This window comes from Euprymna scolopes, chromosome 41 (genome assembly GCF_053919585.1).
Source record: "Euprymna scolopes isolate OS-2025 chromosome 41, ASM5391958v1, whole genome shotgun sequence".
NCBI lineage: Eukaryota > Metazoa > Mollusca > Cephalopoda > Sepiida > Sepiolidae > Euprymna > Euprymna scolopes.
Window position 1 is genome coordinate 1,757,032 of NC_136522.1, and position 14,552 is coordinate 1,771,583.

The 14,552-nt window shown below is 31.9% G+C and overlaps 1 protein-coding gene across 1 annotated transcript in view; it reads left to right on the forward strand.

Annotated features, from left to right (window-relative positions):
* Positions 1–14,552, forward strand: part of LOC145266296 (uncharacterized) — a 78,026-nt gene that overhangs the window by 25,850 nt on the left and 37,624 nt on the right. The window contains exons 3-10 of the mRNA XM_080121845.1: positions 234–302; positions 4,301–4,385; positions 6,663–6,737; positions 9,177–9,248; positions 11,017–11,091; positions 11,713–11,787; positions 12,299–12,388; positions 13,327–13,401. Of these exons, the coding sequence (XP_079977971.1) occupies positions 234–302; positions 4,301–4,385; positions 6,663–6,737; positions 9,177–9,248; positions 11,017–11,091; positions 11,713–11,787; positions 12,299–12,388; positions 13,327–13,401 (616 nt within the window). The remainder of the gene's footprint in view (positions 1–233; positions 303–4,300; positions 4,386–6,662; positions 6,738–9,176; positions 9,249–11,016; positions 11,092–11,712; positions 11,788–12,298; positions 12,389–13,326; positions 13,402–14,552) is intronic.

Below are 14,552 nucleotides of genomic sequence, written 5' to 3' on the forward strand. Positions count from 1 at the left end.
TTAGAGAATGCTCACCTGGAACCATAGAGACTCAACGCGCCACAGACCCTGAACTATGAAGATGAGGATAACCGCCAACAAAAAAAAAAGAATAAATACAAAAATCAGATTGTCCGTTAGGCAACATTTTACAAAGAAACTGTCTAAACCCCCTCTCTTTCCAAATGCGGAAAATACAAAGTAATCAAATGTTTGCCGTGCTTTCTTAATGTAAAAATATTTTTTTCTTTAAGATTCCAAGCAATACAGATTCGGCGATTGAATTCGTACCAATTTCAAAAATTCAACTGAGTGAAGAAACGGTGAGACATTTTGATTATTTTTCTCCTAACATTGTGGCCAAGGTCAGAATTTATTGTTGGAATTTATTTTATGTATACAGTGTGTGTGTGTGTGTGTGTGTGTGCGTGCGCATACGTGTGTGTGCGCGTGCGTGTTTGTGTGCGCGTGCGTAGGTTCTTAAGATTTAAGTTTCGATAACATACAAAAATATTTTTGAGGTTAAGATCTCAAAACTTAAATTTTTAGAGTGGTTCAAAGTTGGTGATTATCAATTGATGAATAGAAAATGTGCGACAAAAATTAGCTTTAAAAAAAATGGCCTTCATTTTTAGATCAAGGATGTCAGTTCTCTCATTTTTAATGGAATTTTGCCATCTTTTAAATTTCTTTTCTTTATTAATAACTAGTGAGGACCTGTGGAAATTCCACAGCGGCATCTTTAACGTATAATGTATTGCTGCTGGGCATTCTGGACGTTCAGCGTGAATGGAAACTCCCATAATACCTCCTCTCATGACGACGACCGGTTCTACGCATGCGTCAGATGACGTCATGACCTGATTTAATTTAAATAGTTGAAGAAGTGACTAAATTTCATGTATGTCATGTTAGCTCAGTTGGTTAGTGTGTTGGTTCATTATCTAAACGTTTTGGGTTCAAATCGTGGTGTGAGATGTTTTCTTTTTTTTCTTTTTTTTTTTTTAATTTAAATATTGAACCAGTGTTATTTAAGCCATTTTTCACGTAACGTTCGTTTTTCTGTTTGTTTGTTTATTTTTACTTTGCTTATTCTTAGGTTTTCATTAACACCCCCGACCGACTACACACACCCAAAAACACCCGGGTATCCACTGATTTTTTTTTTAAATTTTAATATCGAAACAGGCTTATTTAAGCCATTTTTCACATGTTTTTTTTTTTTTTTAATGTTCGTTTTTCTGTTTTCTTTTTTGTTTTTTCGATTTTTACATTTAACATCGTTCGTTTGCCTTACGTTAGTTTTTTTTTTTTTGGTGTTTTTTTTTTCGATGTTTTGATTATTCCCCCCCCCCCCCCCCCCCCCCGCCTTAAGTTTTAACGTTCGTTTTTATGTTTTCTTTTTTTACTTTGCTTATTCTTAGGTTTTCATTAACACCCCCACCCCCTCCAAACACTCGGGCAACGCCGCTAAGCAGGGTTTTTTAACGTTTGTTTTTCTGGAGTTTTTTACTTTGCTTATTCTTAGGTTTTCATTAACACCCCCATCCCCGCCCGACCACACACACACCAACAAACACCCGGGCAACGCAGGGTACCCCTCGCTAGTATGTATATAAAAGCGAAAATGTATGTATGTGTGTTCGCTTTTTGTGTATGTCTACAAAATGCTTTTTTGGCCGTCATTCTCGGTTTGCTCCTTCCTTCTTAAAACTTTTTATATGCTGTCTAAATAATATCTACGACTAAGGAACTTGGGTCGCAGCTATCTTTAATTTACCTGACTTTTACAAGCTATTTTCGAGATATTTTTTGATCGCCGCATAGCGGTGAAAACAGAAACTGCCCTCCAGCGCAAAACTAGGTCAAACATTACGCGACTTAACGTTCTCGCACTTGTTAATTTCACTTTATAAAGTCAAATTAACACGCTTATCAATTCATCTATTCCCATGGTCGAGATGATTAGGTCGCAGGTTTTTTTGTTTTTTGTTTTTTCCATTTCCTTTCCACCTCCGTGTCAAAGGTTCAGTGTTCAAGCCTACCCTTCTACTAAAACTCTTTTTTTTTTTTTCTTTTACACCTCCAAACACCCGGCCAACCAGCAGGTACCCCCGCTAGTCTATATATATATAAGGCAAAATGTGTGTGACCATTTCGTGTATGTCTCGCAAAGGCTTTTCTCGCACACACTCCCGGGGGGGGGGGGTAACGATCGCTTACAACTGTTTATAATATAGGCCGTAGATAATAATATCTAGGATTTGGGAAAGCACGTCGTGTATAGATTTATTTACATCGACTTTTACAAAATTATTGCTATTTTGGCTTCTCACGTGTTGATTTGGCTTTTTTGTATAAAAAGCGAAACTAATTCAAAGCTAACAATGTTCTCGGCATCGTGCCGGGAAACGTCCAGAAGCAATCAGCTTTGATCAATGTGAGGCCAAACTCCTCTCATATCAGACAATTGCTATTCAATCTGGACAATGGGGCCCCCTCCCCAACATCTTGGGGGGGAAAACCAGTGAAAGTTGGGTAAACAAACCCAAGTTAACTGCGTGACTTCTATTTGACCTCAATAATTAGGTCAAATAGAAGCAGCAGAGTTAACTTTTATTGCTGCCACCTGTCAATAGTTAAATAAATTCAAACGTATATCTCTTGTATGTCTTTTTTTCACACTTTCATTTCCAACTTTGCCTCAAGTTTGGGTTCGATCTTCATACTCACCTACCAAAACTTTTTTTTTTTTTTATTTTAGTTTAGTTTGATTTACCCAAAACCACACACACCTCAAAGCACCCGGCCATTGCCGGGTACCCCCCGCTAGTATGTATATATATATATATATATATATATATATATATATATATATAAGGCAAAATGTGCGTGTGCATTTTTTTCTGTATGTATGGCAAAAGCTTTTTTTGAGTGATTTCTCCGGGGTGGGGTACTATGTCTTAGAACTTTTTGTCTACTCTTTAGATTATAATATCTACGATTTATGAAACCACGTCGTAAATATCTTTTATTTCAGCGACTTTTATCTTACAAAATTCGCACTGTGAATTTGTTTTCTCTACTACTGCTCTGGCATGGTATTTGACCTAGAAAACCGCCTGCGTTTTTAAACGCTTATTTTCGACTGTTCTCAAGTCCCTGTCTTCGTGGCGTCATGCCATGTCATCAGACTATTAACCTCAAGGTTTTGGGTTTGAGCCTACCTCTCTCCCAAAACTTTTTTTTTTTTATTTAAACAGGGTTATTACTTCGCTTATTTAGTTTACATTTTGTTTTAATCTAGCCCCTCCACCCCCCAACACACACCTCCAAACACCCAGGCAACGCCGCGCACCACTGCTAGTCTATGATATAAATCTCGCTTATCTGTTTAAATGTATGCATGTATGTTTGTATATCTACCTAAAACTTTCGACAGAGGCGACGGAGTTTCATGAGATCGGTATCATTTTGAAGCTCAACACTTCGGACAACAAATATCGAAAAATTGTCCGAAAGCATTAATTCCTCCACCGAAAATCATATTTTAGTGAAATCCTGACAATCGATGTATAGAGCTAAGAGTGCTCTATATATCAATAGTTCTCAATTAAAAAGAGCAAGATATTTCTTTTTATTTTTTTATTTAGGTAAATAAAATTACCATAAGTCGCTACAGTAAACTTACTGTTTCGTCTTAATAGACATTGTCAGGTGACAGGAGACCTCTGATCTTATTCGAGGCTAGTTGTTTAATGAAAATTGAAACCAAAAATGTATATTATATATAAATAAAAAGGAGAAATTAAAAGCCTACCAGACATACTAGTTTAATCAATTATAATGAAAATGTTCTTTCCCCGCTGTCTGTCTTTTCTTTTTCTCTCTCTCTCTCCCTCTTTCATATGTGTGTGTGTGTGTGTGTGTGTGGATCAATTGGAAGGTTAGCTACACTATTTCCTTGAGATGCGAGTTGTTTTAGATCTGCTTTTTTATTTTTTCTCCCAAAAAATCAGATCTTTACTTGAGTGTCGTCGATGCCAATTCTTTGTTTTGTAATTAATTGTAGAAATGATGGCGTGAAAAATTGAATGTCATGACACTTCCTGGTTAAACCTGTCACCACAATATTTTATTCTCGTAGATCGAATTGTTGTCAATAGAAGTGCATCATCTCAAAAGGCGGAGTAAAAACGTCCCAAGCTTTGTATACAATAACAAGGACAATGATGATAACCATTTAAAATGTGCAAATTGTTGACAATATTTGGCCGTTTTTAAATGGCATTTTAATGTTTTTTATTTATTTTTTTTCCAGGTAACTAATGAAGTTCCTGATGTACCTCGTAAAAAAATTAAGTCTGCTGAAAAAGAAAATTTGAAGAAACTTCTTAATTTGCAAGGTATGCATTTTTTTTTTTTTTTTTTTTAAAGAAGGTTAACATATCTTGAAATGACCCCTTTTAAAATATAGACGTTCCTGACACAAGATGCGCACAAGCTTGAAAAGGCCTTATTTCTATTATTACTTTGAAGGCGATAGTCCAATTCTTGCCAAACGCGTCCCAACATTGCATGGCCAATGGTTGCAACAGCTTCTGTTATTCGTGCTAATCTGTTAGCTGGACATAAGCCCTCATCGTCCATTAATTTACAACGCCATCTATGAACTTCCTTTTTGGTGACTGTTTTCTGAATTTTTTGCAAACTGCACATTAAACAGGTGTCTATGATTCCAACTTTTGCAAATTCAAGCAGACAAAATGCCTTTTCTCGTTGAGTGAGCGCCATTATTGGATCTAAAAAGAAATGAAAAAATTATTAATCTTACAAAAAAAGCTTTAAAATGGCAACACTTTCATCTTGCTATCATTCATCCTTAAGCAGATATGAGGACTTGAAATGTGCCCAAGACTTTTGGAACTTCCTGTATTTAAAAATATAAAAAACTTGAAGCATTAACTTTTTCCAAAATTACTGGTTTCGGCATTAAATAACCTAAAAAAGGGTTGATCTGCTATAAAACAAAATGACCAACCTGCTTCTACAGGAAGGATGGTTGAAAAGCTCTGAAGCGAATGTAGAATGTAAAGACGAAGGACTTGAAGTGGCGTCGGAGAAAAATGAGTTGCAAAACTGATTTATTTGATGTGCAGTATCTTGCGTTGGATTGGCTGCTGTTTTTTTTTTTTTTTTGCATTCATGCTTAGACTTATAACTGAATAAGAGTTTCAGATGTGACAATGTAGACTTTAACTCAATGCGCGCCAACAGAGCTTGCCACCAAAAATGATTCAAATCACTTCCGGGAGTGACCGCCTCCTGTTCTTGTTGTTTAGCCACAAACTACTAGAATGGAACTCCAGTATTAAGCATCTGTTTGTCAACAAAAGCCAGCCTACTTTGAATAAAAGTTGATGCATATTTAGTAGCGGAGGCGTTGGTTTTATTCATGGAAAATCGTGTCTCCCGACAAAGGAGGGATTGGACCTAGTAATTTGCTTTGTTCATTCGTTCGCACTTTCCTCAATAACTACGCCTTGGATTTTTTTAATTTTGCACAAACATTAGTCATGGTGAAAGTAAAGTTTCGCCAGAATGAATTTTCCGGGATAGCTCTGGTTGATTGCTCCCAAATTGTCCTGTGTACTTTTCTCAATAATCACTCCTTATATTTTAAATTTTGTACAAACATTAATCATGGTGAAAGTAAATTTTTCACTCGGCTTCTTTTATTCAATTTCAGTCAAACATGCCAGAGTAATTGTCTGTATTTTTAAAAAAATTTTTTTGAGATGAGGTGTTTTCATTGATTGAGATTGTCGGACTGACTTCCACATCTTGGTTGTTATGGTCACAACGTTTCGGCCGTTTTGCCCTCCGGCCTTCATCAGGTGTTTCGTATTGAACTGGAGAACCGGAGTCTCGAACCTAACCCTTTATTATTATCACGGGGGTACCATGTTCGAACTCCAGCTAGGCTCTGGGACATAGTTGCTGATTCTGCTTTGAATGTTACTTTTCACTGCCTTTGTTCAGGATTGAACTCGGCACCTTTGGGTAACTGTAAACTTTGATATGTCTAAGACCGCTTGGCCATATGTCACTAGGACATATATTATATTCTGCTAACATACTTCCTAACTTTAATTTTATTTCTAAATTTTATTTTACTTTATTTTATTTTATTTCTATTTTCAAAAAATTTATTTTACTTTTCTTTTTGAAAAAATTTTACTTTTATTTTAATTTTTATTTTACTTATATTTTAAAAAAAATTATTTTACTTTTATTTTTAAAAATTTTATTTTACTTTTATTTTTAATTTTAAAATTTTATTTTATTTTTATTTAAAAAATTTTTTTTTACTTTTATTTTTTTTACTTTTATTTTACTTTTATTTTTTTTTTTTTACTTTTATTTTAAATTTTTTTTTTACTTTTATTTTAAATTTTTTTTTACTTTTATTTAAAAAAATTTTTTTTTTACTTTTATTTTAAAAAATTTTTTTTTTACTTTTATTTTAAAAAATTTTTTTTTTACTTTTATTTTAAAAAATTTTTTTTTTACTTTTATTTAAAAAAATTTTTTTTTTACTTTTATTTTTAATTTTAAAATTTTATTTTATTTTTATTTAAAAAAAATTTTTTTTTTTTACTTTTATTTTTTAAAATTTTCAGATGCATCTGATGTGCAACTGAAAAAGTTAATAAAAAAATTAAAGAAAAAACCTCCAAAGGATTTTGAAGACTGTGGTAAGTCATGTAATTTTAAACTGAATTCATTATCCATTGAGTTGTTCTTGTTCCGTCAGCCATAACCAAGTACATGTGTAAATAGAATTTGAGTTATCATTGCCTGTTAAGAATGAACCTTTGACCCCAAGAAAATTTTCATTCAGACTATATGATTCAAATGTGACGAAATTGTTCAGAATTCTCCCTTATTAAAATTAAAAAAAAAAAAAAAAAGCAAAAATAAAGATAGTTTGTATGATGCACGTATCTATGGTGAACCAAAAATATCAGCTTCCAAAAGTCATGTAAATTGATCAAGTAGGTTTATTTTTTAAATGATTAATTGAAATTTGTAGGCATTACATAGTGCTGGCTTGAATTATTAAGACCCCCCCCCTTTTTTTTTTTAAATTGTTTTCAAAATGGCAGACAAGACAGTCGCTCTTCTGTTACTCATAAAATTTGATTTTCTTATTTAAAAATTATACTACTTGATCAATTTATGTGATTTTTGGAATATGATATTTTGTGTCACCAGTACATACATCTTAGATTTTTCTTTATTTTTGTTTTTAATATTGATTAATTTTTTAATTAAGAAAATCAAATTTTATGAGTAACTAAGTGACTGCCTTGTTCACCATTTTGAAAATAATCTCAAGAAACAGAGATAACGCAACAATAATTCAAACTTGCTAGTTTAATGCTGTAATGCCTACAAATTCCCATTAATCGCTTAAAAATAACTTCCTTTATCAAAATAAAACTACTGGATCGGTTTATGATTTGTAGAATTTTTTTTCTGTTACGGGTACGTATATCATACAGATTTTTTTTTTTTTTTTAATATAAGAAAGAGTGAATTCTAAAACTATTTCTAGTAATATATAATATTTATTAACACCAGACGAGGATTTCATTTCTTTGGGTCAATCTTGGAGTTGCCTAAAGCCATGACAACGTGTACGTTGGATTTTTTTTTTTTCATCTCTTATCGTTTCCGTTTATCTTTTTTGTTTTTCATCTTCAAGCCCCCAAAACAAGGCATATCACCACTTCAACGTAAGGGGCTACTACTAAGAAAGATTAACATGTTGGTTTATGTTACATTTGAACTTCTGCATATCAGTACAGTTTGGGAAGCAGGTAGCAGGAAGGGAATTCCACAGTTTAGCTGTTTAGGGAAGAAACTTATAGAAAGCTTTCTGGCATTTAGGAACCTCAACAGTGAAGAGGTGGGATTTTGTTGCTAAGTGGGTTTGTTGGGATATTGTACATTGAGGGGGCACAAGTACAAGTTCATCAGCACATTCCATTAAAATACTTGTAAAACAGGCACAGCGATGCAACATTGTGGTGATGAGACGGGTTGGAGTTTAGTTGACAAAGTGGGATATATTAGATTGAAAACTTTTTTTTTTTTTTTTTTTTTTTTTTTTTTTTGGGCCTTATCCAAGATGGAGAGACAAGTGGTAGATGCGCCAGTATCTATATATTGGCGAAAGATTTTGGTGTTTGTTAAGCTATAAACGACAGATTGATTTTTTTTTTTTTTTTTTTTATGATGCCGTTAAATCATTACATAGTTAATTGTCATGTCGAAAATAGTAATATATCCGAAAATTATGCAAAAATCCTTGAGTAAAGTTATTTTATAGTTAAAAGTAATTTTTACGGAAAATTGGGTAAAATCATATTTTTCTTTGACGTTATAACTAGGGATGAGACAATTCCAGTATTTTTACCGATTCTGATATAATTACAGATTCCGATTCTTTCTAAAGCTGTACATATTTTATTATAAAGTTATTTTTCACGATTACCGTAAAAACACGTTAAATGTGTAGATATTTTCTTAAACGTAAGGATACACTTGTGAAGGATGATCCAGCGATTTTAGTTTTATTAGTAGTTTAAAATCAAGATATTCACTAGTTTTGTATTAATATCAGCGGTAGAATATTTTTTCTTTAAAGAAAATCAAATGAAAAAGTCAATTAAAATAATCGTTGTTGGCATCAGAAAATAAGCACAAATTTTTCTGATTCTGATACCCCAAAAATTTTCGATGTTTTCGATTTCCGATTAATCGACCCAACACTAGTTATTACATAGACCGTAGGAGTCTATACACAGGGTACATAACCGCAAAAGGAATATTTTAGATTACTTGTGTCATGGCTGCAATATTTACCGATAGATTTAAAAAATTTTTTTACTAAAACACAATAACAGTTCTATTCGATGAATTTTTGGATATATTACTATTTTCAATATGACAACTAAGTACGTAATATTGTTTTTGCTTAAAACGATATTTTTAAAAAATAGATTTAAGCACCAAGATTTTATTTTTTTACATTTTGGCGACAAATTATTTTAAAACCAATCGATTCTTAAAGAACGGATAATTTTGACAATTTCTGTAAATCAAAAACTTTTTATTTTTGGATTTAGATGAGCCTGATGTGAAATTGAAAAAGTCAAAGAAATTGAAGGAAAAATCCCAAACGCCATGTGAAATCAATGGTAAGTTGAGTTTTTTTTTTTCATCAAGGCTAAAAAGCTGCTTGAGGATAAGTTAATGGTTCTTAGCCAGAATTCCTCCTATATTAAAAAACAAAACAAAAAGAAATGCATGATGTACATACCCATGATGAAACAGCATATTCCAAAAATCATTTAAATTGATCTAGTTTTATTTTTAAGTTTTTAATTGGTATGCACAGGCATTACAATATAAATGCAGTAAATATAAATTAGTGTTAAGTTATCTCTCTTGCCCCCTCCCCCCCGGTGTAATATGAATAGACATCTTGTTGCTCAACTCCCCGCTGTCCCCTGTTAGATATAATCCCAAATAGGAGCCCCTTGTATTTCAATAGTAATATGCCTTGTTTGGATGAAAAGTTAAAAAATAGGCAAGTTTGCTTTACGGTATATTTTTCATTTAATTTACTTGTCCATAGATCCAGTGTCACAAAAAACATCATCACAAACATTTATAAATGAGAAACGAATTACCTCCCTTTATAGTCGGTCTTTATCAATTAAAAATCATTAAAACTATTTCCTTTCCAAAAATTAAAAAAAAAAAACATGGCTGTCTGTTAATGGTGTCAGAATAGAAAATATCCGCAAGGTGTATATTTTTAAAAATAGAGATAGATATAGTGTGTGGATTAAGGCAGCATGTTTTCATTTAAACACATAATATAGCACCTTGCATTTCCGTTTAATTATTTTTTATTTTATTTTTTTTTTTTTTTTAGGTAATTCTACTTTTCATATATATAATCATTCTTGTCTGTTAAATTGCTGTATGTAGGATCTGTTGGTGTTTTTTGCGAGTACATTCAACTGGTTATTTTTATTTTATAATTAAAACGTCATGTTGAGACTTTTTTTTTTATAGTTTCTTTTTAAAAATTTTTTAAAATGTGCGAGTGAATTGTGTTCCTTTATAATCCATATAAAAAATTATTCAGAAAAAATGTGTTGTGTGTTGAATTTTTATTGAAAAACCTAAATTTTTTAATCGATTCTTTTTTTTTCTTTTCTTTTTTTTTTTTTTTTTAAAGGTTAAAAAGGAATAAAAAAAAAAAATTGTTATTTTTTATTCATTTTATTTATAATGCGTTTAAAAAATTTGTTTTGTACTACCTAGGAATTTACGCAGGTTCTGCTAGTCTATGTATTAATGTTGTAGTTCCTTTAATGTATGTACATATGTGTGATGGTTTCTAGATTATAAATTATTTGGTCGGGAGATCCTATTTATTCAACAGGAGGATAGGTCATCACATGCTAAAATTAAAAAAAAAAATTCCTAATGAAGTTAACTATCATTGTGAAATTGTGCTTTAAACAGAAACATTCATTTCAAATGCGCCCCTGTTATATCCTACTGTTAGAACCTACTGTTGATTTTATGTACCAGGCTTTTCTACTTGTGCAATAATAAACTTTTCAAATGCACTTGTGATGTTAACTTTGGTCAAAGTCGCCTGTTCCTTCTTTCATTGGATTATTTTGATTATTGATACTATCGAAGACATTCGGATACAAAACCCATTTAAGAACATTGCTAGATACATAAAGTACATTCATGTGAAATCACATAACAATCGGCCCAGCTGTTTACTCGCCCATCGCGAACAAACTGACACACACGCACACACAAACCCAGAAACTTCCTTTTTATTTATATATATATATATATGATCTCATTATACTATGGCTTTAGTTTATCAATATTAATTTCTCTGATAGTATATATATTTATTTTTTAATCTAGATGAAGCTAAGCAGGAACCAGAACCAGTACCGAAGAAATTAAAGAAAAAATCCCTTACGAAGTGTGATAAAGATGGTAAGTCGAGTTATTTTAAATAAAGTGTCTCTCTGGCTTTTCTCTCTTCTCTCTGTCTGATTGTCTTAATTTTTATACTTACATGGTCCCGCATTCCTTGATCGGACTTGAAATGTTCTTTTATTTTGACCTCTTGAAATATTTTTAGCAATTTCAATTCAGAATTAAATATCTTTCGTTGTTTAATGATTTTGATTCTTCGATTGGAATGTAGGGTTGACGCCAACATCAGCTATCAGATTTACAGCTGGTTTTGCCCGGATCCAATATTTTCCAGCGTTGTCTGTCACCTATGCAACTGTAGGAGAGAGAACGATGGTGGGGTTCTCTAAAAAACACATCTGATTAATTTTGTAGGCAAGACCCAAGAGATTTGACTAACTTTTATACCATTTATATCTACTTTCTATCTGTTGCATCCTTTTCTTGACATATTTGAAATTTTAACCTTAGCTTTTTTTTTTTTTTTTTTTTTTTTTTTTGCATGATCTACTTACAAAGTGGAAATGTCCGTTCTTCCTTGACTAATGCATCTTGCAACAATTTTACAATAAAAATGTGTAAATCTTAATTTCTTTTTTTCGCGGATATTTTGATAAAAAAATTTTTTATTTGTTTTAGATGAAACTGATTTGCAACTGAAAAAGTTGTTAAAGAAATTGGAGAAAAAAAAACTAATGAAGGATGAAAGCAACGGTAAGTTTTTTTTTTTTTTTCTCCCCACTTTAGTAAAGTACATCGAGATGTAAGGGACTACTGTTACTAGTAGCTAGATTTAGGGGGTGAGACATCCTAAGTTGGGAGTTTTACAACTAGATGTTTGGTTACATTACATTTAAATTTCTGCATGTTGGTACAGTTGGGAGTAGAGGGAAAAGTCCAGATTATGGGTTGCCTTTATAACCTTTTTTTAATTTAAAAAAAAAAAAAAAAATGTATTGAATATATTAAAGTAAAGTTGGTTTCTTTCTTAATTTTTTATTTTTTTTTTTCATTTTTAAAAAATTTTTTTGTTAATTTTTTGTCAGAAGATGGCTATTAATGATGAAAATTGATAGACTGACTTTATTTATTAGATTTGAAGAAAAGCTATTTTTTTCCCTTAAATGACCATGAACTTTCAAAGCTTGATAAGTTAAAATTTCTGAAAGACAATTGCATTGTTAATATCAGTAACCCCCCCCCCTTTTTTTTCTTTTTTAAATAGATAATGATCCAGAGAATGTGAAGTTAATAAAGTTGATGAAACAGATGAAAAAATTGAAGAAAAAATCTTCAAAAATCAACAAACATGAAGGTGAGTTGAGTCATCAAAGTTATCTCTCTTGAATGATAATTTTGATTTTTAACACAAGAAGGCGCGTCTTGTACTGTTATAAAATTAAAAGAGAGCGAAAGGCGAGCGTGTCGATAAAATTATTTGCTAAACGTATTCATTAGTGAAGGGATGATTCCAATGTGCTCCCTAATTCTGATGCAATTACTGATTCCGATTCTTTTTAAATTTCTAAATAAAAAGTTTTTATGGGGTGGGGGTGAATTACTGTAAAAATCCATGTAATATGTGCATATATTTTCACAAACATAAAAATACATTTGTGGGAGATGATTTGAAATTATATAAAGATCAGAAAAGCCCAACGCAGATTAATCAGCGTTTCGGTGATGTTAATCCCCTCCTCAGGGGTTCAAGATTAATTTAAAATGATTAAAGAAAAGGTTAATACGCTAAAAAAATATATCAAATAAACAGGTATAAAAACAAACGAAATTAAAAAGATTGATTGGCAGATGTGTTGTATAAAAAAAAAACGTGTTGATCGCATTCTTTTCCTCGTGCAATTTATATGGCTGTTTGATTCACTGATAGGGAAGAAGGAGGAGGAGGGGAGCATTCTGTACGTTTAACAAATATATTAGGGGAAAGGACAACACTATTGAAGGTTGCTTTTGCTAATAATCTGTTTATTTTTTTAAAAAAATTTATTTAATATTTTTAATTAAGTATATTAGCTGTGAATTCCATTATTTTTTTTGTCAGTTTTGAACCCCTGAGGAAACGATTAATATCGTTGGAGTGTAGATTAATTGCATGCTGGGATTTTCTGGTGCTTATATAATTTCACTTATAATAGCTCTATGTATTGAGCACTTTTGAAAAATGTTTTGTTTTTGTCTTTTTTTTAGTTTGATACATTTGAACTTATTTGATAAAAATATCTGTTTTTAATCTAGATGAAGCTGAGCTGGAACCAGAACAAGTACCAAAGAAATTGAAGAAAAAATCCTCAACTGAGCGTGAAATTGTTGGTAAGTCTGGTTATTTTAAACGTTTCTTTAATTTACCAACAAGTTGTAACTTGCATCAAGATTTTTTTTTAACTTATCTATCTCTACTATTGCCATGTGTTGAAGGTGCACACATGCAAACGCACTGAGCGATGGGGTCAGGATATCAGAATTGATATCGTCAGTTGTGAAAGGTCAATTGTTTGATGCGCGCAGCTATTAAAGGTGAATGCACCTGCAAAAGCAGGTCACATATATAGCCCAGAGAAAAAAACAAAATGAGAGAAGCCTCGCACAAGCGTGGCTCCATCCACCCGCCTCTCGGTCCCTGCTGTCTGTCTCTAGCTGAGCACATGCATTATGAGGCAAGAATGAAAGAAACAGAAAATAAGTTTTTAAACAAAAATGAAGTGTACAAGTTTTTTTTTTTTTTCTGGCTGACGAAAAATCGACTGTGCAACATACATTTCACTATTATATAAAAGTCACTTTGTGTGTGTGTGTGTGTTTCTTTTGCAAATTTCACACAAAGGTGATTTATATGTCTGGCAGTGTTCCTAGATATGTTTTGTACAAAAATTCATCTGGTAAGTATTAAAAACAAAAAATTTCACTCTTAAAAATAATCTTTTCTTACAAATAAAATAGAATTTTTACATGGGAATATTTTACCTTACACTGGCCTGTGTAACGTAAAATATTCCCATGTAAAAATTCTTCTATTTTATTCCATGAACAAAGCTTCTTCCTTAGAACTGCACGCCCATGGAATTGTCTTCCGTTTTCCTGTTTTCTGGCTGACTACAATATGGTGGTCTTCAAGTCTAACGTAAACAAGTTCTTGATGAGCCATTCCATATAAGTTAACAAATTTACCGAATCTCCATTACTAATGATTACTATATTGTCCAATTTCTACTGTACACTCTTTAACCCTTATCCTCGAGTGGCCTCTTTTTTTTTTTTTACTTTATTCTTTTGCAAATTAGTCCACCAGGCAAATTATTCCTCATAATATATAATAATCAATAGAGGATTGATTCGATAATAATACATACGCAATCTGCATAAATTAAAATATCATGTTTAAGCGTATTGTACGACCAGGCAACGTCAGGCGGCCAGCTAGTATATCTATAAAAGTGAGAATGTGTGTGTGTGAGGACACTTCT